This window comes from Diadema antillarum, unplaced genomic scaffold (genome assembly GCF_040938485.1).
Source record: "Diadema antillarum isolate AM-2024a unplaced genomic scaffold, OU_Dant_1.0 seq00000481_RagTag, whole genome shotgun sequence".
NCBI lineage: Eukaryota > Metazoa > Echinodermata > Echinoidea > Diadematoida > Diadematidae > Diadema > Diadema antillarum.
The window spans coordinates 2,942,893-2,970,888 of record NW_027271445.1 but is presented as its reverse complement, the minus strand read 5'-3'; the positions used below and the strand labels follow the sequence as shown (position 1 = coordinate 2,970,888).

Below are 27,996 nucleotides of genomic sequence, written 5' to 3'. Positions count from 1 at the left end.
AGCGAGCCGAAAATTTATGTATTTCAGCTTGAAAACATGGAATTCTTGTCATTTTTTGCTTATTAATCTTACAATTTAATCAAGATATAGTGGCGGCCTTATACATAACGATTTATACCAACAAACTGAGGACTTGAAAAAATACTCTAAATTAGTATGCGCGAGTGAGCCGAAATGTGTATATTTCCGCATCATCATTACGTGTTGTTCTTATCTTGTTTGATTTGGTTTTTGTTCGACACCTTTGGCGCCCTCGTTTGATCCAGTGGGCGATCGCTTCAGAACGAAAGAAATAAAATTACAGCCGCTGCTCCGTGTAACATTTTGCCTTCTAACGATGACATGTGTGAACACAATATACATTGTCATTTTGTCCGCGTCATCATCACCCCCAACCGAATTTTATCGAATATTCTTAATTCATCTTACATTATAGGGCCTACATTGTGTATCTTATTACACGTGGTTTCTTATTATTACGCGAACAGTTAATAAATGAGTCTCCATCTTTACCACAAAATGTACTATCCATTTAAGGGCAAGAACGAATTCTCACCCTAAACATGCTAAAACACCTCTTCAACTTCTTCCTATATTATGCTCCACCTCCTTACAGGAAGAGGTCTGGTATCGATAACAGCCTGTATCGCGATCACTGTTTGGGCGCTGGTCCCAAGTTGGCGAGATGCCAGGAAATGTTTCTCTACGGAAATAAAGCGTTTGATGCACTCTGCTATCGTCGCGGATTGGGAGCAGTGCGTTTACAACAACCAGCATTCTTTGTACACAATGGAATGACGCTTGTCTCGAATATAGGGAGGCTGCATTGTAAGTGTTCGACTCTTGCGCCTTCTCGAAAGCTGTGGTTACTTAGATCATGAGAGAGGCTTGGACATTACATCAAAACATATAGGTCTACGTTAACGATCAGAACGCATATTCATCTCATTTTATGTGAAATGTGTTTAGTCTTCGACTACAACGTACAGTCATGGATAGAAGACACGGCCTCGTTGTCCTATTAATATTGACCGTGCTGAGTGGTCATAATGCAGAAGGTAAGTTTAATAATGCTGTTGCTGCTGTTATTTCCGCGTTCAGATAAAATATACAAAATGTAAAAAAAAAATATATATAATTATTATATAGACCTACGGTATGAAAAAAACTGTCTCTGATTGCGCGCCTGGTGAGCCTTGGTATTTCCAAAATGCGTCTGTTCTCCCACAGGGTAGTCTATAAGGCACAATTGCCAAAAATTGTCCAAAACAGAAATTAATATCACTGAAAGATGGATAAAAGCAGTGATGGATAACAAGGTGCAATTTAAGCCAATGAGACTATCAAAATAACATTATCGTATTGATTGTAAATGTCAGGTTGAGCAAAAAAAAAAAAGAAGAAGATAATTTCTGGATATAGCAATATCAATGTAAAACAAAATACCTTGGCATGGAATACTAACTATCGTACTGGTGACCACCGATAAGATTAAGAAGAAACAAATCACAGTAGCCTAGAACCTAACAGGGAAAAAAACTGGATCTCCTTAATCTGTAATAAAAAACAAAACTTGAATTATTGGAATGAAAAAAAAAAAACACTGGCAGTAGGAATAGGATAGACCTGTTTCATAATAAAAACTGTTCTTTTTTCGGTCGACATGCGTGTCGAAAGTCCTTTAACTGTGCATATTTAAGCTGTTTAACTCATGACAGAGACTTACGTCAATACGTACGATTTTCCACACGGTGGTATTGACGGCATCGCATACAGTGAAACGCTTCTTCATCCATGCAACTACCATGGAATGCATACAAACTATAAAAGTAAAATGTATTATGCATTCGGAAAACAGCAAGGCTTTAACTACGTGTGGCGTGGACACTGATCTCTACGAAAAGTATATCTGGAGACCAGTGTGAGCACGGGGAATCCCACGTGAACTTTGAACTATGAGTGGCTTAGAACTTGGCTGTACGTGGATTCATTATGGACGAAAGAGGGCTCCTTGCAAATGTCGTTGTGAGCCATTGCCCGTTTTGTCACATAAAGGGCTCACACAGGTATTTCCCCATCAATACGTGTGTTTAAATTAAAAAAAAAAAACTCTGTAAAATAGCTGGGAGGAATCAGGTCTTTCATCTTCTCTAATCTGTAAAAGTGAGATATGCCGTTCAATCCATTAAATTTCCAAGGGGTGTTCTGGTCAAACTCTGTCCAGGGGTTTGCTAAGCCAGACTATGCGTTTGTTTGTTTGTTTTTTTTACTTAAAAAAGAAAATAAATTAATAAACACATAGATTACATATTTTTTGTACATACATGCGTACAATTAATAGTCCCTTCAAATTTCATGAGAAAAGCCTTCATCGTCCATCCAAAGTGCTGTCAGTAGATAATTTCATCTGATTTTTCAGTTAATTTTTTTTTTTCACTTAATGTTACTCTGATTGTTAGTATCTTTGGTACGATTTTGTGATGCGGTTTTGGATATTTCATTATAATATTTACAGGTGTGAGTCCTTAGTGGTGGTCACATTTCTGTACAGATTTCTTTTTAATCATGTATTTTTGATGATATCTTCCCGTTTGTTATCATATGAGAAATTGCACATTGAAGGATGGAAAAACTTCTAATAGGGACACTTTTGAGAATGATGCACATTGGGTTTAAAAAAAAGAAGTTCTGCAGTGTTGATATAGTTTTACAAAAGATGCCTATAATAGATACATGCAACTATCCTTGCATTTAAGGGGTATCATTATCACCTTATTGTCTACAAAAGAACAAAACGACTTTTAATTATCGAACAGATTAAAGGGGATGGCTAGTAACCGATCAGTGAGAATCAGTGGGAATGCTGAGGGATAATTGTTCCAATCCTTGTGGGATTCATTTAAGAGTACATTATATATATACTGTTATGTGCAAATTATTTGCTTCAGAATGGTCTCATATTCAAGTAATGTGCAGATTAATGCCCCGTCACTGACCAGGCACGCTAACCTGGAAACATTAAACTGCACATCACTTGAATATGAGACCATTCTGAAGCAAATAATTTTCACAAAACAATAGATATAATGTACTCTTAAATGAATCCCACAAAGACTGGAACAATCATCCTCCAGCATTCCCACTGATTCCCACTGATCAGTTACCAGCCATTCCCTTTAAATGTATGCATTTTGAACTATTTCAGTTGTATAGCCAAAACTAGAAGATACCCCAATCAGTCAAAGTTGTGGAAAAAAAATGACTACTTTATGATTCAGGAATTCAACTATTTTGAACTGAAATCTAGTACCACAAGAACTTTATTTAAAAAAAAAAAATGTAGAGAAGCAGAGTTGGGGGGGGGGGGGGTGGTGGATAGAAGGGGGGGGGGGGGGGGGGGGGTTGACAAAATAGATCAACATTATACTGTACCTCTCCAGAGCTTATTATTGTGATGAATACTTTCCACTGACTTGTGTGCATTACATGAATACTTCATAGTACAGTGTACCAGGGTAAAAAAAAATAATAAAAAAAAATAAATAAAATCCTGGAGAAAAGTGTTACTAACAAAAATCCGTACATAATCTAATAGAAGCAGATCCTATTTGTTTGTTTTTTTTTGTTTTTTTGCTGAAGAGCGTTTTTTTTTTCTTAATCCCAATTGACGAGAGAAACAAACAAACAAAAAAAAAATCATTACAAATGTTAACGATGCCAACGGGAGTATTGATAGAGGGGTTAATCTATTTCCTTTTTTTACATAGTATATCCAAAACAAAATTATGTTATTTTTTTCATTTAATTTCCAATATTTTTCAAATATTTTCCAACAATGCGGACACAACCTTTGCGCATAAATAGTTGATTAAAAAAACCTACAATTCGAAAGTTTGAAAAATAGAACTGATACTTTGTAACTTGTGATTGATAGCGATTTGAAGCATTAACCCAGTTGTATGACTGTATGATCTATTTGTTGATTTCATTTTGGACTTATGATATCTCATATTGCTCCTCACGATTTTTTTTTTGTTTACAGATTATTTTATATTAATCATTTTTTACATATCACTGAAAGATGGATAAAAGCAGTGATGGATAACAAGGTGCAAAGCCAATGAGACTATCAAAATAACATTATCGTATTGATTGTAAATGTCAGGTTGAGCAAAAAAAAAAAAAAAAAGAAGATAATTTCTGGATATAGCAATATCAATGTAAAACAAAATACCTTGGCATGGAATACTAACTATGAATGCATCGTACTGGTGACCACCGATAAGAAGAAACAAATCACAGTAGCCTAGAACCTAACACTAACAGGCAAAAAAACTGGATCTCCTTAATCTGTAATAAAAAACAAAACTTGAATTATTGGAATTAAAAAAACAAAACACTGGCAGGAGGAATCGGATAGACCTGTTTCATAATAAAACAAGATGGAAAAAAAAATGAAGAATCACTAAAGTCACCAGAAAAACTGTTCTTTTTTCGGTCGACATGCGTGTCGAAAGTCCTTTAACTGTGCATATTATATTGTATATGCCTTTGATGGCTTCAATCTGTTTAACTCATGACAGAGACTTACGTCAATACGTTTGATTTTCCACACGGTGGTATTGACGGCATCGTATACAGTGAAACGCTTCTTCATCCATGCAACTACCATGGAATGCATACAAACTATAAAAGTAAAATGTATTATGCATTCGGAAAACAGCAAGGCTTTAACTGCGTGTGGCGTGGACACTGATCTCTACGAAAAGTATATCTGGAGACCAGTAGTGTGAGCATGGGGAATCCCACGTGAACTTTGAACTATGAGTGGCTTAGAACTTGGCTGTACGTGGATTCATTATGGACGAAAGAGGGCTCCTTGCAAATGTCGTTGTGAGCCATTGCCCGTTTTGTCACATAAAGGGCTCACACAGGTATTTCCCCATCAATACGTGTGTTTAAATTAAAAAAAAAATCTGTAAAATAGCTGGGAGGAATCAGGTCTTTCATCTTCTCTAATCTGTAAAAGTGAGATATGCCGTTCAATCCATTAAATTTCCAAGGGGTGTTCTGGTCAAACTCTGTCCAGGGGTTTGCTAAGCCAGACTATGCGTTTGTTTGTTTTTTTTTTACTTAAAAAAGAAAATAAATAAATAAACACATAGATCACATATTTTTTGTACATACATGCGTACAATTAATAGTCCCTTCAAATTTCATGAGAAAAGCCTTCATCTTCCATCCAAAATGCTGTCAGTAGATAATTTCATCTGATTTTTCAGTTAATTTTTTTTTTCACTTAATGTTACTCTGATTGTTAGTATCTTTGGTACGATTTTGTGATGCGGTTTTGGATATTTCATTATAATATTTACAGGTGTGAGTCCTTAGTGGTGGTCACATTTCTGTACAGATTTCTTTTTAATCATGTATTTTTGATGATATCTTCCCGTTTGTTATCATATGAGAAATTGCACATTGAAGGATGGAAAAACTTCTAATAGGGACACTTTTGAGAATGATGCACATTGGGTTTAAAAAAAAGAAGTCCTGCAGTGTTGATATAGTTTTACAAAAGATGCCTATAATAGATACATGCAACTATCCTTGCATTTAAGGGGTATCATTATCACCTTATTGTCTACAAAAGAACAAAACGACTTTTAATTATCGAACAGATTAAAGGGGATGGCTAGTAACCGATCAGTGGGAATCAGTGGGAATGCTGAGGGATAATTGTTCCAATCCTTGTGGGATTCATTTAAGAGTACATTATATATATACTGTTATGTGAAAATTATTTGCTTCAGAATGGTCTCATATTCAAGTAATGTGCAGATTTATGCCCCGTCACTGACCAGGATTCAGGATTCAGGAATTCAACTACTTTGAACTGAAATCTAGTACCACAAGAACTTTATTAAAAAAAAAAAAATGTAGAGAAGCAGAGTTGGGGGGGGGGGGGGTGGTGGATAGAAGGGGGGGGGGGGTTGACAAAATAGATCAACATTATACTGTACCTCTCCAGAGCTTATTATTGTGATGAATACTTTCCACTGACTTGTGTGCATTACATGAATACTTCATAGTACAGTGTACCAGGGTAAAAAAAAAAAATAAAAAAAATAAATAAAATCCTGGAGAAAAGTGTTACTAACAAAAATCCGTACATAATCTAATAGAAGCAGATCCTATTTGAGTATAACAATTGAGGACCTAAAGTAATCATACATTGTATTGCAAGAAAGAAACAAAAGTGATCAAAGCGAAATACATGTATACCGTTGTTTTAAATGCGAAAAATGGAGGGACCCACTAAAAAGACAGAGCTTGTAGTATGTGGGTCCCTCTGGAGAAGAACATCAACGAAAAGATAAATTGAACCGTCGTATATACAAAAAGATAACAAAGTGGAAGAAGTCTGGAAGCCCACTAGAAATTAGATTAACAAAATTTAATAAATACATTTACATAGACGCGAACTAACATAAAACAGGACTAGACAGCAAGACAACTACTAAAGAAAAGGTTGTAAAGGACAAAACGGGATGGACAAGACTGACGAACTGAAGACGAAATAGCAGACAAGAACGCAAACAAGACAGAAACAGTAACAGAACAACAGAAACAACATAAACATAAACAGCGATCTTCGGCAGAAGCATGCCAAGAGAAACAGAAGATAATTGCTGGGGAAAGCGAAATTTTGACGCCTTGAAGAAAGACAAGAAAATAGAAAATAGAGGGATATATGAACCGAAGTAGCACACGGAGAGTCAGCTACTAGACTCTATAGGTAAGAAATGGCATAGATGACAACATTGCAAACATCCAGGGGAAAAAAATACCGTTAATTCTTCGAATAGGGGACAAAGTAAACAGGTTAGTATAAAAAAAAGGCCAAAAGGTTAATTCAGTATTGTAGAGTCATACGATTGCAATAAAAAAGACTTCAGTCTCCTCTTGAAAGAGTATATGGATGGAGCATCTTTTAAGTCATGATTCAAAGAATTCCAATAATTTGGGCCTACATAAATAAGTGTGTTTTTAGCAAAAATCGTTCTTAAAAGAGGTAAATGAAATTCACTAGATCGCCTAGTGGGATATTTATGAAATGATTGTTTTTTGAGGAACATAGAATCAAAAATAGATGGAAGCAAGTTATTACAATACTTGTACATAAATTGCCCTAAATTAAACAAAAACAAATCTGTCATTTTTAAGAGCTTGTTGGAGGCAAACAACATATTTGTATGAGAACATACAGAGGAATTACAGATAACACGAAGAGCTTTCTTTTTTAAAAGGAACACTTTGTCTAATAAATTCTGATGGGTGTTGCCCCAAACTAATATGAATATTTTATGAACAAGAAAATCAATATCATTATGGGCAAAAAATACATTTGTGTCATCTGCAAAATGAATAAAAGAGAGGCTGTCGGATACGCGACAAAAATCATTGATATAAATAATGAACAATAACGGCCCTAAAAGACTTCCCTGTGGGACGCCGCATTTGACTTCTCTGACAACTGAATCATAGTTTTTAATTGTTACAAATTGTTTTCTATCAACTAAATAACTCCTGAACCACTCCAAGGCCTTCCCACGTATTCCATAATGCGATAACTTATAAAGTAAAATATCATGATTGATAGTGTCGAAGGCCTTGGAGAAGTCCAAGAAAATACTAACTAAATGAGAATGGTTATCAATTGCATGAACTACTCTATCAACAAAATGCAAAAGAGCATGCGTTGTACTATGTTTCTCGCGAAAACCAAACTGATAATTCGTAATAACCTCATGTGCCTTCAAAAAATTAATCATTCTCTTATAAATGAGTTTTTCTAAGACCTTGGACAATGACGATAATAATGAAATTGGGCGATAATTGCTGATTTCAAACTTATCACCTGCCTTAAATATTGGGATTACTTTAGCTAATTTCATTTTATCGGGAAACACGCCGTTAAAAATTGACAAATGAAATATATGAGCAAGTGGATCAGCAACCGAGGAAATAACACCCTTAAGTACAAAATTATCTATCTCATCATAACCAGAACTACGTTTATTTTAAAAAAAAAGGAAACTATATCAATAATTTCAAATCTGTTAGTTGGTGTGAAAAATGTGGAATCAGAGTTACGCTGACCTAAAAATTCAGTAAAATGAGTCTCTGTTGCAGGAATGTTATGAGCATAATTTTCGCCTATTTTTGAAAAATAAGTATTAAAAATATTTGCAATATAAAGGGGATCATTAATTAATTCATCATTCACTTTAACTCTATCAATGTCACAGTTTTTACTCGGAACATTCATGGCCTGTTTTAAAACTTTCCAGGTATTTTTCATATCAAACTTATATCTCGATAATTGCTTAGAATAATATCTTTTCTTTTCAAAACGTAAAATCATTCTCAAAGTATTTTTGTATGATGTATATCTATTCTTCGATCGCTCAGATTTTTCCATTTTGTACTTATAATACAAACGATTTTTCCTATTAATTGAACGAAGAATTGATCTTGAAATCCAAGGTAACCTGGGTGTTTTTTTATACTCTGTTCTATTTCTTTGTTTTGGAATTACATCATCTAAATGATGATTGAAAATTTCCATAAAATTATGAAAAGATATATTAACGTCATCGCTGCCAAATACTCCTGACCAGTCAGCATTCTCGAGAGCCGCATCAAAACTTGCTAACTTTTCAGGTGAAACTCTACGTCTGAACAAAAAAGATGAAACAGGTTTAGTATTAGCTGGTGTTTTAGGTGTAAAACAAGTCATTATTGGAAAATGATCGGTCATATCTGAAAGAATTATAAAAGAATCGGGGAGGGGTAAAATATTACAAAACAAGTTGTCAATGAGGGTGGCAGAGCGATCTGTAACACGTGTGGGTTTAGGAATAAGCGGAAGAAAGGACGAAGACAGAAGTGTGTGGAGAAACTAACTAGAGATATTATCATGCTCAGACTTCAGCAAATCAATATTAAAATCGCCAGGTAAGAAGCAATCCTTATTTTGAAAAACGTGGGAACTAGCCAGATCTGAAAAATAATCTAAAAAATCATTAGAATTTGAATTAGGGGGTCTGTATATAACGCCTACCATAAGATTTCTACATCCTGGGATAAAAATTTCTATAAACAAAGATTCAACAATATTGTCCATTCTAGAGATATCTTCATGAATAATAGTATCATAGGAACGTGCTACATACAATGCAACCCCCCCTCCATTCTTATCAGACCTATTGTTAACAAATAAATTATAACCCTCGATTGCGAAATAATTTTCTGCATTGGAAGCTAACCATGTCTCACTTAATCCGATAACGGATAGCGACTGACTTGCATCAGATTCTAATAAGAATTTTAAATCATCAAAATGTTTATTCAAACTCCTTATATTTAAATGCAAAAAAGAATATGTATCCTCAGAAAAATTATGAATTATATTTTTGTATTGATTCACTGTAGTATAATTGCACAACTTATTTTGGGTGATATTATCATTACTAAAATCAAAAGGCAATTCATTTGCAGCAGTGTTCAGGCTATCGGTAACAAAATTATCGTAAGGGGTGGTTCGTATACTGGTTGACCCACTCACTGGGTCAGAGTCTAAGCCTGTGTCCCTAAACAATTAAAAAAAAAAGCATCGTTCGATAAGGAATAAAATGGAGCATTCAAAAAATTAGCCATAATTACGAATACAAGACGAATCTTTTAAAGTCTGCGTCATCAACGAAACTAGGATGTAGTGAACGAGTGGACAATACAAGAAAATACCCAGTCGCCGTAATGTGGCAAGACACTGGAGTAAGTTACGAACATGGGTGACGTCATAATCATGATAAGCAGAAGATCGCTGAGGAGACGTAGAACGTGAAATGAGAAGGGGAAGAATAAGGTAAGTAAGAGCAGTGAGAAGAATCGACAGAAAAGGACATAGAACACACACAACACAATAACAAGAATAAATCCAGTGTCTCAGTGGGATTCCGAGAAGACATACATGCATTGGAAAGGATAAAGAGGATTGCGAGAGGCAATCCGATATGCTAGAGCGAAGAAGGTGGGATAACAAAGCCATGTTGTAGTGTGTTTGGGGGAGGGCTCCCGCCAGATACAGAAATACGATGGGGAACAGAATTACATTAGATGAAATAAAATTGTAATGAATAATAATCCTTCAATGATAACACGACAATTTAATAGCATAAGAGAATGTGTAAGGAGGTTTAAATACATCTTTCTTGAGTTTCGGATATAACATTTCGGAACGATTAATGAAAGAAAGAAAGAAAAAAAGAAAAAAAAATAATTACATTCCTATATAACATCCAAAAAACAAATGAGTTCAAGATTTTGGATTAAAGTATTGTACATGGTAATCAAGAATTGTACAATATAACAATGTAATCAATGAGGCGAAAACGTTTTATAATAATGGCCATCAGACAGAAAGGTAACAGAGATATGTACTGGACGGTATGCTGAGGATGCAAAGAGTATGCAGTATACCATGTGTGCAGGAAATCAGAGGGAACGCCAGTGCAAGCGAGGGAGGGCGGCATAGAGCCGGAAGCTAGCGTCCCTATCGTGTGACATCAACATTGTTGAGACTAAGTGTAAGCCAACATATAAGTAAAAGGGGAGAAGAACTATACAGTGTACATAAAATGCATTTTGAAATAGACAACATGTATACTATGAACATGGGAAGTAATATCCGCACAAAAAAAGGAAAAAAAATACAGGTATCAAACAGGATAGTGCAAAATTTAAGTAAAACATCAATTTCTTCTACGCAAATGGGCGAGACACATTTTGTCACTTGCCTTAATTTTTCCAAGTCGTTTCTAATTCCCCCCCCCCTCCATTGTCATGGTTATGTATTCAACTCATGCCTCTGAGACCTTGAATGTAATGTAGTTACTGGCCATTTGGACGCAAAAAAGGGGAAAATGAAATATCGTAAAAGTTACTTCATAAAAAGCTTGCAATTGTCTTTAAAACGTTTGTCATTGCATGCGAAGCATAAACAACTAGAAATGTCGCTAAGGCGACTGGTATGCCTCCGCCATAATGCATGATTCTCCTAATAGGTCTATAGTACTCGTGGACAATGTGTGATTACATTTTCACAAAATTTGCAAAATATCAAATAATGACAAGTTTGTCAGAAAAGTGTTGAATGTTCACCTTCCTTGACCTAGGTGCAATTGGATAAATAGGAGAGCATGTATTTGGGGATTTAAGGACTTTTAACTTGACTTTGACCCATTCATAAGTTTATGCATGGAGTAATTTTCAAGGTATAGAGAAAGAGTGCAATTTCTGTATTGAAAAGTACATTGTTACCATTTTCATCTGGCCTTTGACACTACAATTCATAGGATAATCACTGTCAGGCAGAACATGCATAAGTATGTAGAAAGTTTCAAGATAACTGGAGCCACTTCCGAGATATGGAGGAAAAAGTTAGTTCAGCACTTTCACTTGATCTTTGATCTTTTGACCTTTGAGGCCAAAAAAAAAGAAGAAAAGAAAAAGTTTCCAGAGAATCTCTATCAGGTTATACATGCATACACCAAGTGTAACCAAAAAAAAAAAAAATCCTGGTGGCATTGCATAAATGAGGAAAATAGTAAAATTTTGAAGTGTTGCCCTTGACCTTTGACCCCTGACCTTTGAACCCATGAACCCTAAATTCTCTAGATAATCACTGCCAGTCAGTAAATGTATGTATACTATGTTCCATGAAGATACCTTGAACAATTTCCAAGTTACGGAGAAAAAAGTGAAGTTTTCATATTCTACTTGACCTTTTGACCTTTGACCTTTGACCTCATGACCCCAAACCTTTACCAGAGAATCTCATTTGGGTAATACATGTATACACTAAGTTTCAAGAAAATATCTTCAGACATTGCACAGATATGATGGAAATAGTGAAATTTTACGTATTTGACCTTGACCTTTTGTCCTTTGACCTCGAGCATATGTGCCCAAAAGGCACAACTTCACCCCCTAATACACATACATGCAAAGTTTCATTACGATACCTCAAAAGGTTTTTTTAGTTACGCTGTCCGCAACATTCATTACAGACGGACAGACGGACGGACGGACGGAAGGACGGACGGACGGATGGACGGACGGACAACCCGAAAACATAATGCCTCCGGCACCACTACGTGGCAGAGGCATAAAAAACTATATAAAAGGCTAGATTACTTAAGAGATTTGTAAAAAAAAAAACAATATTTGAAAGGCATGCCTGCACGGCAGTCTCACAACAATGCGGACACAAGCTTTGCGCAAAAATAGTAAAAAACAAACAAACATACAATTCGAAAGCTTGAAAAATACAACTAATACAGTGTAACTTGTGATTTATAGTGATAAGAAGCATCAACCCAGTAATGTTGTATGATTATATAATCTATTTGTTTATTAACTATGGACTTACGATTATCTCGTATTGCTTTTCACATTCTTTTTTGTTTTTACTTTTTGTATAATTTGTATTAATCTAAAGCATGTTTGTATTGTTTACTAAATTTCAGTATGTTTTTATCCGAAACGAACATAAAGAAAAACAGCCTTGACTGAATCTTATTGCCGAGCTTATATAAATGAACGAAAGAAAACGGAACGAATCTTGTAATATACACGCATTAAGACACTCGAGAATTTCTATCTTAAGCGTTTGTGGTAGGTACTGCCCCCACTGTTCGGGGATGGAAAGGGGAAGACATTCGACTACGATGTGACATTCAGGAGGATCCTCTCATTGTGTATTGGAACGATGAGCTGAGGGAGCCCGTAGCTACATTCAACGATGGGACATATGAAAGCAGGAAGGAACGTTTCAACATGGAAAATGATTTCAGCCTCGTCATCACCGACCTGCGGGTGGCAGATGAAGGTCTTTACTATTGCGAAGTGGCACTAGGAGATCAGCAGACGTCCAAGAATACCACCATCGTGACGATTAGCTGTAAGTCGCATTGGGACAAAAATATACTGAGAAGCATGGTTTAAGACTTTGAGCAAATGTTCGTATATTACTTTGACAGACTTACACATGAGTTTTGTGTAACAGGCTTCAACGATACGCGGAAGTTACGCACAATTTTGGGGCTTACCTAACTTTAGTCACTCTAGGGCGTATTACGTCGTAAAACACTTTTATTTCATTCTTTGAGGAGAAATGCTGTACATTTATATCCAACTTTAACATAATTATTTCAGTGTGTTTTCTTTGTTCAAATGGCAATAAACCTTGATAAATTGACGTTCTGCTATATTCTTGTAGGAATGAATAATGCAAAAATCAAATAAAAATCAAATTTAAACACAAAAAAATCAGATATCACGGTAGATAATGAAAAAAAAAATGAAACTCTCTCCACAAAAAGGATGGAGGTCCGCTAAAAATATTTCAATTCTTTGCTGAGCGAAAAAACAATAATTTGAAATTGAATACGAAATTCGCGTAATTTTGAAATTGATTTTCCTATATATTTTCCCAGCGATGGCATCAGGACATACGATTGAGGAATGTGCTGATAGAAGTCAATCTCGTCAAAACCGGTGTACATATCAATCTCCCTCCAACACCCCTTCTTTAAATCTTACGTGTGTGGTGAATGGATTCAAACCTAACGTGTCCATGCTGTGGACCGAGGAGTCGGGTAAGAGACTGAATTCCGTGGTTTCACAACAGAACACACTTTCTGACGGCACATACGAGAGGTTCGAGACAATCACTGTATCAGCCAAACATGGGACAGAGCAAACCTTCATGTGCGTGGCTACCGGTGACTCGCTGAATGGAACGTCGACCAGAGAAATCACCATTCTGCCTATACATGTATCAGGTTCCGTGAAACTTTCAAACTTCTTTGTTTCTGAATTACATTAGGTAAACACGTTCTGAAACCTAAACAAATGTTCTGATTTTTAATATCTTTGTCACGGTAAAATCTGATACGACATTTTGGATAATCTAACATTATCACACACGATTATCATGTCTACTAATGAAAAACAAAGTTTTATAACTTATAACAAGTGAAGACAGAAAAAAGCAAAACAGAAAAAAAACACCAACTAACAACTTTTCTCAGGGTGTCCTCTGAATTATGATTTTGTCACACTATGAGTAATGTAATATGTGTAATCAATTCTTTTTTTTTTCTTTTGGTACTGGGGCAAAGCATAGAACAGAATGTCAACCTTTTAATATTGACCCGTTTATTTATTGCCTTCTACATCCGGTCATGAATGAAAACGTGCATCATCTTTGTTTATATTTGTATTAAATTTCAGGAAAACGCGCTCATTTGGCTCTCATCATTGGACTCGCCATTGGCCTGCCTGCTGTCCTTATCATCGTATTTCTCCTTGTTGGAAAGTATCTTCAAAACAAACACCCGGACTACTTACCAAGAAAAGGTGTAGATCTTTGATACTTCTTGTTTGAACGTGTTTTCATCCTTGTGTGCATGTGTGTGTGTGTGTGTGTGTGTGTGTGTGCGGGGGGAACTATAGGAAGCCACTGGTTACAATATTTAATTGAATAACAGTCAATTTTCATCAACATTTAACCCATTAAAAGGTGCTAGGGAGTTGGAAGTTGTGCTGATAAACCAGTTCTTCATTATAGTTGTCTGACGTATTCAGCATAGGCTTGTAATTAAACAAAATGCCCGTAGTGGAAGATGTAAAGACAGAATTCTAGGATAAACATAAAATTATAGATAAGTGCTTATCAGGCAGCATGTATATAATATGTATATATCTAACACTAATATCAGTGATGTTGTTACCATTGTTCATGATATGTTTCAGGATGTGGCTGGAATCCGTGCTGGCGAAGACCAAATAAACCAGAGCGATTTGATGAGGAAGACGAATCAATGCTGAGTAAGAAAATAGTCCTTATTGTATCCGTTCATCAATTCATCAATTATTTGTTTCACATAATAAATGTGGTTAAAAACATTAAAAGAAAAATTATGTGTCATCTCATGAAACGACGTAGAGTATAGTGCCTTGGAAGTCCATGAACCGTATTTTTTTATCCTCAAACCGAGGGACTTTATGTATATGACTCGATAATTCAGACGCATGCATAATTCAATACAAGCATAAAACAATTACAGTCATAATTGATAGTTCAATTAACATAAAACCAAAATTCTGAGTGTAACTGATTTTATTACTCGATTACTCGAATACTTCTTCTTTTTTTTTTAGATATCATTGCAATATAACATAAACTCATATTTTAATCCTTTTACAACAAATGATGCAGTGAAACGCTGGTTTCTGTGTTCTTCCATGAGATAAATGTTATGAATTGCATATTCCATGAAATTCATTGTTGCGTTGATGAAGAAATAATCCTTCTCACAAATTTCATTCCCGGTTACTATGATTTTCTCATTTATGATATTTTTTCTTGAACATTAAAAGATAAGGTCACTAATCCTTGCCGAGATGTTTCTTATTCTCCGACGGTATAGCAAATAATGCATTAAGGATTAGTTGTCATTGCAGCATTTGCACTGTGTATTTATAGTTATATTTCCATTTCAGTCGATTATCCTTAAAAGGTACAATATGTGACCGTGCACCTCAAAGCGAACATAAAGTCGCACACACTGATTTTGCGTGAGGAGTGAAAATAAGTGAAATGGGTCAACCTAGCCGAACTTGACTTTTTCATATTTTCTGAAAGAGCGGGTCTTCTTTACATTATGCTAAATTTTAGTATCATAAAACGGGCAGAAAAGTGTGTGTATTTTTAGCAGTTTATCGCTAACATTTTGGGTAGAATAGTGTGATTAGGTGTGTGTTGCGACACGGATTGTCGCCCCTACACGGATTGCCGCCTCCTGCTCGGGGCGACAATCCGTGACGGGCGCTGGCGGCACGGATTGTCGCCCCCTACACGGATTGTCGCCTGGCGACAATCCGTGACGCTTGTGCAGTTCCCAGTTTTTGACCTCGAAGGCGACAATCCGTGTTGGCAAAAAAAATTGTTGCGACACGGATTGTCGCCCCGTCACAGATTGTCGCCCCGGGCTCGGGGTGGTTCCTCCGGTGTTAAGCTTTGGTGGGATGGGTATGACTGGTAAGTTATGCGCATGTGTGTGTGTGTTGGGGGGGGGGGGTGGGTGGGTGTGCGTGTGTGCGTGTGTGTGTGTGTGTGTGTATTGTGAGCTGCATGATATGTGATGTGTATGATTTGTTGTGTGTGTGTGTGTCTGTGTGTGTGTGTGTGTAAATGTGTGTATGTGTGTGTGTTTGGAGTATAATAATACAATAATCATGTAGAAACTGTGCATGTGTGGTGGTCATAGTGGTAGTGGTTTGTTTGTCTGTGTGTATACGTGTGCCTGTATGCTTACGTGTGTATGTGGCATATAGCGGCGCTACTGTGGCAATACAAACGCCTTCAGAGTGCATGAGCACGTGTTTAAGAAATTCACACCAGCGTTGATCTAAAAATAGTATGGGTGTCTGAACCAATATCGGCGGTGAGGCAGGCTAGGCGATAGTCTGGCTTCCAGACCCTCTGCCCATACTATTTCGCTATCCATGATATTGACGCCCTCAACGTCGAAAACTAGTATAGTTTAAGTTGATTTTCGCAAAGGCGGCGACTTCGTCGCGGGGCGGCGACTTCGTCGCCGCGGAGTCCAGTTGGCAAAGGGTCTGGAACCAGACTAGCTAGGCGAGAGAGAGAGACCGAGAGAAAATACGTACGAGGGATCAGGTACCCTCCCCAAATGTTATTTGTCCTTGTTCATTTTTCACTGCAGTCATTTTCCTCCATCAGTCTTATAAACTAGAACGTCCATACCACTATTCTTTGTCCCAGAATAGGTTTGGCATGCTTTATGCACGAGCGAATAATTTCCACACGCCGTAAAAAAATTGTCAATCGTTAGTTGATTTTAGCACAAACGAACTGCCATTGCACACCGCTAATACATACGTAATACAAACAAACACCAACAAACATTCAAACAAATCCTCATAATGCAAATAAACCAACTCAACATTTTTTTCCTTGATATTCATTGATTTCATTCTTATCATTCATAAATCGACTCATTCTGGGTGTAACATGAAAAAAAAAGTTACAAATGTCAATTCGAAACAGAAACAAATCAATTTGTCAATTTATACCACAAATAATCTCACTTCAACATAGATAACACGATTATAGACCAACCCTACTAACAATTTCTTCACGAGAAATGTTTGACATGTAGGGCCCTACCAAACGTATATTCCTTGAATACATTGGTTTGGATCATGTAACACCTTCTTACTTACAAGGGCATATACATAAAAAAAAAACACAAATACATTACACGAATCTAGAATGAAATCAGTCATAAAAAACCCGACCACCCCTCCCCTCCCCATCCGAAACAAATCTAGGGCCTACATCTATCCTAAATATTAAATCCTACCAACATCTGTCATACCATTTATAACTATCCTTCTTCAAATCCCATCCCCAACCCACCAACCCCTGATTAAACAAAACCTAAATCATCCCACACCCACATTCACCAACCCAAATACATACACACACGCACACACACACACACACACACACACGAAGGTCCCGTTATTCCGAAGTTTCGTTTTTTTCCGAGGCTTCATTTTAATATCCAAAACACACAATTCCCTATACCTAGAGGTTCGTTGATCCAAAAATGAAATTCGGAATAACGAACCTTCGGAATAATGAGCCTTCGGACGAATGAGCCTTCAGAGTAACAAACTTTTGCAATAACGAAATGTAACCCCCTTCTCACATACCGACGCACACCCGAACCGATACCACATTCCTTCCTGATGAAACGATTTCCCAATGTTGATAAATAAGACATAATGAACCGTATGCAGAAAAGCAGCATCTGCCCGCACGCAATGTCCACTCCGAATTCATATTATACAAATCTGCCGAACAAACTCATCAAATTCAAAGCTGCTGATAAAATCAATATCAACGTTTATGCCAGCAACAGCTTACTAGGTATCCCTCCCCACGCGCAGCTAAAAAACACATACGCAAAAAACTGACATAATAAACACATTCTTCCATCACAAACAAACACACACACACACACACACACACATACACACACACGCACAAACGGACACTAAATTATCATGTGCACGCGCACATAGACACTTCCTTGAAACCTCACCATGACTTTTTACATGGCATGTTTGCATGGATGTAGCCATGTAAGTTATGTGTTAGTATTTCAATGATTATGTCCAGAACGATATTACCCAGCAAAATGTGCTTCGAGGGCGGGCGACAATCCGTGCCGCCAGCCCCCTACACGGATTGTCGCCAGGCGACAATCCGTGTAGGGGGCGACAATCCGTGCCGCCAACGCCCGTCACGGATTGTCGCCCCGAGCAGGAGGCGACAATCCGTGTAGGGGCGACAATCCGTGTCGCAACAGGTGTGTCTTTAGAATCCCTTTTTCATTTCTGAAAAACCTTGTCCACACTCTTCAATTTCAACTCTAATAACTTTTGAAAGGATATGGCTACTGCTTTGAAAGTTGGCGTTAATTATGGACAGAATGTGTTGATGAGGCATACTCAATTTTAGTGTAATCTGATAATCCCTTCATTGTTGTTACTTTGGTGATTTACTTCCTGTTTTTGTCCCATTCATTTTATGTCAAAATGCATGGGGAAAAAAGTTGCACTTTAGGCCATAGGAAGCATATTGTATACATTTCCTATGTAAGTTATCAAAATGATCTTTTTAAATTGTGTAATTCTCAGGAATTTCTTCAGGTACAATGTGCTTCCCTATTAAACAGATGTTATGCATACTTTTTGAACAATAGGCCTTCTCAACATGAAAATATTGGTAAAAGCCATGTGATTTGTAATTCCAATTTAGGTTGATCACATTAATGTGCCTGTGGGCATTTTGCATCATGCCCTCAAGTTGTAGATCAGTTTGCTGAGGGAAATGGCATCGAACGTATAGAGTGGCCTGCAAGATCCCCTGACTGTAATCCAGTAGAGAATCTTTGGGATATCATTAAGTGGAAAGCGAGCAAGAAGTTGAAAGATGACACTTCACTGCAAGAATTTCAGCGCATCTTGCAGAGAGCATGGGCCAACATTGAGCAGCGCCAAGTACAAACTTTAGTTAACAGTATGAGGAGGAGATGACGGCTGGTCATTGCGGGTGGTGGACATATCAATTATCAAATACTTCACTATATGCTCATGAAAAGAACGAGATAGAGAAATATGCAATAACCCATGCTTAAATGTTCTAGAATCATGAGTGATTGTTTGATTATTTTGGTAAAAGTCATTGCAAATCACTAAAGTGCAACTTTTGTTTCCATGCATTTTGACATAAAATGCATTTTTTCACACCAATAATGATATCTGGTGTCAATGATTTGCCACTCATGTTCATTTCATTTCATTTCACACGTGCATGTTCACATGCATGTTGTTTTTTTTTTAATTTTCATTTCCTATCAAACACAGGTAATACACTTTGACATGATTACATATATTGGAACATAATAATACATATTGGTTCTTAAAAGAACTTCATGGAAATGGAAATTGAGGGGCTGCTAAAAAGTGAACTTGCAGATTGGAGTCCCCTCACTTACGTTACATTACTACAATACATAAATTGTAATTATATGACTTTATAACACAATACAACGATACATGTACCGTACAAGCTAATCATTGAAAGTATACAGTTTTCATTCAATCGAATCGGATGGTTACATGAAGTATACGCTTTCACATGTATACACATACACATAGACATAGACATACACATAGACATAGACATAGACATAGACATACACATACACATGCACACAAGCACACACACGTACCCACATACACATACGCACACACACGCACGTACACACACATGTATGCATCCACATACATTGTGCACACACAGAAGAGAGTAGGGAAAGAGAGGGAGGGAGGGGGAGAGGGGGAGTAGAGAGAGCGAAGGGCAGGTCAACATTCTCGATGCAGGGTGAAGAAAAAAGAACAACAATTCCAAACAGTCAAACTAATCATTTCAAACTAATGGAATCTTTTATATTTTTCTCAAGGGAATTCCAAAATTTTGGGCCACTGTAGATAAACGTGGATTTTGTAAATAGATTTCGGGTGAGGGGCAAATGATATTCATCTGTTTGACGAGTGGGGTATTTATGAATATTTTTATTCTTATTAAACATATTTTCAAAAACTAAAGGAAGTGAATTATTAGACAAACTGTACATAAATTGACCAAGGTAATAATAATACAAATCCCTTACTTTCAAAACTTATTCTCCACAAATAATCCGTCAGTATGGGAATGTTTGGAGGTATTACATATTACTCGAAGTGCTTTTTTTTAAACAAAAATAATCTATCCAAATAAGTTGAATGTGTATTTCCCCCATACTACAATTCCATACGTTTAATAAGGTAAAATTAACGTTGAATATAACATTAGCAACTTTTTGACAGAAAAACAAAACTTTACTTTATCAATTACACCTATGTTACTGGAAATAGTGCGGCCTACAATCTATATGCTGTTTCCAAGAAAGCTTACTGTCTACAGTTACACCAAGAAATCTAACAGAATAGACCTTGTTTTATCACTTCATTTTCAAAATTATATCATGTGGCAATTTATCAAGGGTATTACTAAACAACGTCACATTTGTTTTCTGCAAATTAAGCGATAATCTATTTGCTCTTAGCCATTGCATTATCTTGTTCAATTCTATATTCATGACATCAACTAATGTATGAGGATTTGAATGAGAAAAGAAAAGATTAGAATCATCTGCAAATAATATAAAAGAAAAGAACATTTGAAGATATTGGAAAATCATTGATGTAGATAATAAGATGTAACGGCCCTAGAATACTTCCTTGTGGAACTCCACAATCAACTGAGCGCAAAGAAGATTTTTCATTGTTTATACAAACAAATTGTTTTCTGTCTTTCAAATAGCTTCACCCTTAGGAACATCATCGCTTACTAATGAACAGGTACTGCGGTGCAAAGAAGAGCTAAAGGCGTATTACCGTATGTCACGACGGAAGGTCACTGTGGATCCACTCAACTTTATGGAACGTGTTGAGTTGGATGAAATCTATACCAATTTAAGTATAATAGACAGAACTAGCAAAGGTATCACTAAGACACCAATAACTTACTGTGATCTTTTGACCAACCATGAAAATGGACATATTTCAAAGCGCCTTCTGATCCAGGGTGAAGGGGGTGTCGGAAAAACAACACTTTGTGCTAAAATTGCCTGGGACTGGTGCCAGGGACGGATTTTCCAGGATCTGGACATGGTGATTCTAATTCCTCTTCGAGATGTCACTAACAAAGGAAGTATTGGTGGTATTGTGAAAACCTATCTCTCCGATTCAAATCCAGCAAAATCGTACCAGATCGATGACTATATTTTAAGAAATCCAAAAAAGAATAGTCATTATTTTTGATGGATTTGACGAGTATAACGGAAAATTACGTGGAGAAGACAGCAGTGAGGTCATTCACATTCTAAGAATGGAGCAATATAAGTCATGCAAAGTAATTGTGACCACGCGACCATGGAGAACTGACGAGTTTGTGATGGAAAAGGAACTTGCTGACGCTTACACGTTTCTTCACGTAGAAGGATTTAACACGGAGAATTTATCAGCTTACATTAAGAGGTACTTTAAGATACGAGGGAAGATTAATCGTGCAGAAAGTTTGATAAGTTTCATGGAAGAAAATGAAGTCATCCGGTCGAACATGGCCCCATTTCCTATCTACTGTGCAATGCTTTGCCTTATGTGGAACGATTGCAGTGAAGAGAAACAAGAGAAAATGCGCGAATTGAAAACTTTCTCGAAAATCTTTGGAGAAATGATCTCTTTCTTAAAAGAACACTTCGCATCAAAAACTTGTGGAAATCTTCAGAATCAGAATGTTGTTGAGCTATTGAAGAAAGCTCATAGGGCAATTCAAGACATAAGTGAGATTGCACTTAACGGTTTATTGGACAGGAATCTTTCATTCCCTGAAGAACAATTCAGAGATTGTCATGATGCCATGGGAAACATGCTGCAGCGTGGGTGTTTTGACTACAGAAACAGATGTCATCACAAGGGAGCGTCGGCGGGATGTCAACATTTCATCCTTTGTTGCATCAACGGTTTCGTTTCCTCACAAGTTGTTCCAAGAATACATTGCAGCGTTGTATATTGAAAATCTATTTGCCAATGATCGGCCCAAGTACGACAAGGTGAAAAGTGAATGTCTTAGTCGACGTCAGGAGTTCCGCTACCTACTCTACTTCACCTCAGCTTTAGGGAATGAACTCGGTCTTGATATCATCCAAGGCTTGATAGACTCTGATCGAAATAACTCTGGTGATCGTCGATACCGTGATTTCTGCGTTGACGTTGCGTTTGAATGTCATACTGAAGAAGCCGCCAGAGCAGTGGGAAAACAATGGACAGAGTACACACTCTCATCAAATGTGCCAGGATATGAACATATAAACTCTATGTTTGAATATCATACCGAGGAGGGCGCTAGAGCAGTGGGAGAACGACGGAAAAAGTACGAACTGTCATCATATTCGCCAGAACATACAAATTCAGGAATCGCTTTTATGGTGCGCTTTAACCAAGTGGTGAGTGATTAAGCTAGGATTTCGATTTGAACAGTGCTGAAATACTAGTACATAATGACAACGCATTTCTGAGCGTGACTATGCGTCTTTGTGTGTGTGTGTGTGTGTGTGTGTGTGTGTGTGTGTGTGGGTGCGCGCCCGTGTGTAATTAAATACAAACCCATCAACTTATTACTTGCTATTATGGGTGTAAGATCTGAAGTCCTAAAACGCATAACTGTGAACAAAAATTGAACATAATGTCATTGCTGTAAACATATGACATGATGTTTTCTCTCACAATGAGGTTGCAACAAACTTCGCTACATAAATTAAAATATATACATAAATTAAAATGTTAAAAAAATCTAAACCACCATGGGATTTTTGTTGATGGTAAACTATGTGAATGTGTTTCATTGGCCTTTTCGAAAAGTTTGACTTAGTCAACATTAGGGAATAATTTCCACTTTTGTCATACGTAGCATCAATATTGGATTTCACTGGGGTAAAAGTGCAACTTTTTCCAAAAATAAGAAAGTTCCCTTACAAGTTACAGTTTCAAAGCTGCTATTGGTTAAAATCTTTTTAAGTGTGATCATGATTTTACCAAAGACGCTTTGTATGTGACAGTGATGTGATTGTGATATGCCGTACTACCAACGTGATCTGCAGAGTACCAGACCGATACAGTACATTTACGGTTCACAATATGAGTGTTGATGAACATTGATGAAGTCACGTCAGTGTCATTCCTCAGTTCTTTGTCACAATAAAACAAGTTTAACAAACTTTTTTTTTTTATAAGCTCTGGTTAATGAAATTATGATATGATTGAGTGTATCAAAATTATATCAGTTGCTCTGAGTTTCCCACCTCCGAACCAACTGCATGTACATTTTCCACCATCACCGACTCTTCACTACCTGTCAATTAATATTCCTTCCAATCAGCCATCACTGGAAATTATCCAAGTGAAATGCGGAAGAACTGTGTCACGTGACTTGGCAGAGGGTATGTGTTCCAGGAGTGTACTCAGCAAAGTAGTCATATGTGAGTCACAATTTCACATGGACTTCTACAACATTCTCAGCGCAGAGGCTTCGAACTGTGAGGTAAGAACTTAGCAGTATAGTTCTACAACACGTACGTGTGTTATAATGTTCAGACTATAGAATCTGATGGTGTGTTATTTAAGTATTTCAGAGAGTCAATGCATACATTTCATTGTACTCCCACTTCTTCTCCTTATCGTTATTATGCGTTCAATGCGTAGTAAATCCAGCTGACAGGGCGTCGTCTGTTGAGTCTTAAATTCCCCTGTGGTCACCTGGACAGCATGTAAATGGGTAGTCTTGCACAAGATGCAACACACGTTGGTAAAGAAACCCACTTATATATACAGCAACAAGAAACAACAAAATAAATAGACTTCGGTCGAGAAATCACTGCTTTATTGTGGATGAATAGCCTAAAAATGAAGAAGAAAAAAAAATGGTAAGTATACACAAGGAGGTACTAGCTCGCGCGTAGCACCTCCTTGGCTACATTTGAAAATGTAATTTCGTATAGAGGTAATGCTTATGTTCACGTCTTGTGGAGCCGGAAAATGTGTGAACGTCTTGCCTGGAAATGTGCAAATATCGAAATTGCTTTAACGGAAATATGCCGGGTTTGGTAAGTCCAGGCTGCAAAGCCACGCTAGGGCTTTTGTCGGGAAATGTGCGAACCACTCATTAGGTGATCCGAGTATCCTCTCGGATCACCTTCTGTATCTGTACGGATTCTTTGTTCTTCTTTAGGTGATCCGAGTATCCTCTCGGATCACCTTCTGTATCTGTACGGATTCTTTGTTAGGTGATCCGAGTGTCCTCTCGGATCACCTTCTGTATCTGTACGGATTCTTTGTTGGTTCTTCTTATTTCTGGACAAAAGTTGTGTATCTACTTACTCACAAAGTTCTCAGAGTATCAATTTTAAACTCATACCATATATGTATCATGTCCCAAAGACGACAAATCTAATGTATCATTGTGATCAGTCGACCGTGACGTCACTATGACGTCATTATATGAAAACACATTTTCATTCATATCTCATTAATAGAATGGAATTTTTCAATGAAATTTACGTCACATACACTTCAATTTATGCGCATTCTATTCATATTCTCAAAATTCATATTTTCTCTTAAAACGTGCGCGTACGCGCGCGTTGAAATATTTGTATGCTCAAATCGAGCTCAAATTTTTTTTGCACACGTTTCAGACCATTTGGAGCATTTTTTGAAAAATTGAAAAAATTGGACGGACGCGTACGCGCGCGCGCATATACGCACGCACAGCCCATATGCAATAGAAATTTCCCGTTTTTTCACATTTATCGGCTGCCTAAAATGTCAAGGAATATTTCTACCAAGTTTTAAGTCAATCCCACTCAATATGACGTCATACGGGCCCGTCAAAGTTGAAATTCCGCGCGCGCGTCAATGACGATATACAGTGCAACAATGCCAAAAAACCGCCAATTTTAAATCTCATTTTACTCGTCAGGATGGACGGTGACCCCCAATTTTCTTTACATATTCTGAAAGCTGATGAGTTGTACATGTAATTTCATGGGTTGGCGATGCTGGAAAAATGATTAAAAGATATCAAATTTCTTAATAAAGTAAAAAAAGTAAATTTTCAAAATGACGTCATCAAATTTCAAGTTCACTCAAGCGTATCTCGATTATTCTTTTGTTGATTTTTGTCCAAATTTCAATATGTTGTAGCTTATTAAATGGTCTTTCAGTTACATAATAACAACATATTGATTGGATGACGGCATCACCTCGTAAAAAGGGATTAAAGGTAACATTGTCAAATTTGACCAGTTTACGTGTTATCTCTATGGGAGTGTAGTTTTTCTGGAAATGAAAACTGTCATGACTATCTTTATCGAGCACTAGCTCACTTATGCTTCGGTGAATTTCTCCCATATTTTAGTATGTTGTAGCTGAGACTTTGGGCTATCGTAAGCGTGCCCTTTGTTTTTTCATACGTTGTCAGGATCACGTCCAAAAACTTGGTTAAAATTAAAGCTTATCTTCGATGCATTTTCATATTCCTTTCTTTTTGCAATTTTCTTTGCAATAACTCAAGAAAAACAAGCCCTATCAGCCCAATATTTTGCACATGTTTAGGTCATGTCACGTCCATTATTTCATAAAATAACAACTACTTGATCAGACGCCATCTTGGGTATGTAAATTAGGGTCAAAGGTCATAAATGTTTCATCCTGTATCTTGGTGAATACAAGTTCTTTCTTTCCCATATTTTGTACACGTAAAGACCATGTTACAAGGATCATTTCACAAAATAACTACTTTTTGCTCAGATGCCATCTTGTCTGTGGAAAGTGGGGTCAAAGGTCATATGTACTTTTTTCTCTATCTTCGTTATGACGTGTTATCTCTATGGGAAAAGATGTGAAAATTGACATGATTGTCTTTATCGAGCACTGGCTCACTTACCCTTCGGTGAATTTATCCCTGATTTTAATATGTTGTAGCTGAGACCTTGCGTTATCGTTATGTGGCCTCCGTTTTTTCATACAACGTCGAAATCATGTCGAAAAACTTCGCTAAAATTAAAGCTTAGCTTCGATGTATTTTCATATTTCTTTCTTTTTGCAACTTCATTTGCAATAACTCAAGAAAGACATTCCCTATTACCCCCATATTTTGCACATGTTTAGCTCATGTCACGTACATTATTTCATAAAATAACAATTTCTTGATCGGACACCGTCTTGGGTATGTAAATTAGGGTCTAAAGGTCATAAATGTTTGATACTGTATCTTGGTGAATACATGTCCTATCTTTTCCATATTTTGCACACGCAAAGACCATGTTACAAGAATCATTTAACAAAATAACCACCTTTTTGCTCAGATGCCATCTTGCCTGTGCCAAATGGGTATGACGTGTTATCTCTATGGGAGAGAATTTTTCTGGATGTGAAAATTGACATGATTGTCTTTATCGAGCACTAGCTCATTTACCCTTTTGTGAATTTCCCCCAGATTTTAATACGTTGTAGCTGAGACTTTGCGCTATCGCCTAAGTGCTTCCCTCTTTTCATACGACGTCAAATTCATGTCGAAAAACTTGGCACAATTAAACCTTACCTTTCATGTATTTTCATATTTCCTTTTTTTTTTAACTTTCTTTGCAATAATTCAAGAAAAACAGACCATATCACCCCAATATTGTGCACATGTTAAGTTTATGTCACGTACATTATTTAATAAAGCAACAACTACATGATCGGACACCATATTGGGTATGTAAATTAGGGTCAAAGGTCATAAATGTTTCATCCTGTATCTTGGTAAATACATGTCCTATCTTTCCCATATTTTGCATACACAAAGACCATGTTACAAGAATCATTTCACAAAATAACCACCTTTTTGCTCAGATGCCATCTTGGGTGTGCAAAGTGGAGTCAAAGGTTAAATACACTTCATTCTGTATCTTCGTTGGTGTATACAGTAACCGAATTCAGTGCCAAAGATGACAGTTCCCACTCCCTTTTCTAAATGAGAATCCAAACATCAAAAGCCCAATGTCCCCTCAACTGAACCCTTCAACATTAGTAACAACTTAATTCGTAGATTTTTTTACCCAGTATATTTCATTCTAAGGAAGTCTACTTTTGTAATTTGGTCTTAATTAAAATCATGTTTAGCTGTGGATGGTACATGGAACACACACACACACACACACACACACGCACACACAAACTGTTTGAAAAACATAACAAACAGCTTCATCCACAAGTATAAAACCCTTCATACTGGTGTGTTTGTTTTTTTTTCATTGTTCTTCGTCTCATGATCAAGTGTTGACATTGGCAATGTGAGAGCTGACGTGTGCAGCATATCAATGTCAGAATGCAATCTATTCACTGCACACAGAACCTCAATTATGATAATAAGAGACTGCTTATTAGTCCTACTCATTTGGTGTGACCAAACAAAGCAAAATGCCTGTACATGTATAGCAATGTGTTCCATTTGCATGTCGTTTTGGGTATATTTTGTAACAAAGGTTCACCTCTTTGTGTCGCCAACATGTGATGATCATTAGGTATTGTACTTGCTGTCACAAAAATGAGGCAAAAGCAGTCTTTTGTTGTAGGTCACTGGTTACACAGAATTTATCATTCCTCTTTGTTTAGATATGTACA

The 27,996-nt window shown here is 36.8% G+C and overlaps 2 protein-coding genes across 2 annotated transcripts in view; both read left to right on the top strand.

Moving 5' to 3' along the window:
* Window positions 1–732: 732 nt before the first annotated feature.
* LOC139733547 (uncharacterized) lies at window positions 733–21,599 on the top strand. The gene is made up of 6 exons (XM_071644353.1): window positions 733–1,058; window positions 12,731–13,024; window positions 13,560–13,907; window positions 14,359–14,484; window positions 14,881–14,955; window positions 21,095–21,599. The coding sequence occupies exons 1-6, from the start codon at window positions 992–994 to the stop codon at window positions 21,592–21,594; spliced, it is 1,410 nt and encodes a 469-aa protein (XP_071500454.1). The 5' UTR covers window positions 733–991; the 3' UTR covers window positions 21,595–21,599.
* A 585-nt stretch (window positions 21,600–22,184) lies between these two features.
* The window catches only part of LOC139733546 (uncharacterized), a 93,185-nt gene continuing 87,373 nt past the window's right edge, over window positions 22,185–27,996 (top strand). Inside the window, exons 1-2 of the mRNA XM_071644352.1 lie at window positions 22,185–22,778; window positions 23,711–23,872. Of these exons, the coding sequence (XP_071500453.1) occupies window positions 22,185–22,778; window positions 23,711–23,872 (756 nt within the window). The remainder of the gene's footprint in view (window positions 22,779–23,710; window positions 23,873–27,996) is intronic.

Excerpts from the sequence above, each read along its gene's own strand:
- LOC139733547 (XM_071644353.1), top strand. The coding sequence starts at position 992 with ATGGATAGAAGACACGGCCTCGTTGTCCTATTAATATTGACCGTGCTG. Across the intron at positions 14,485-14,880 it reads GGACTACTTACCAAGAAAAG|GATGTGGCTGGAATCCGTGC; the intron begins GTGTAGATCTTT and ends GATATGTTTCAG. Across the intron at positions 14,956-21,094 it reads GGAAGACGAATCAATGCTGA|CTTCACCCTTAGGAACATCA; the intron begins GTAAGAAAATAG and ends TCTTTCAAATAG.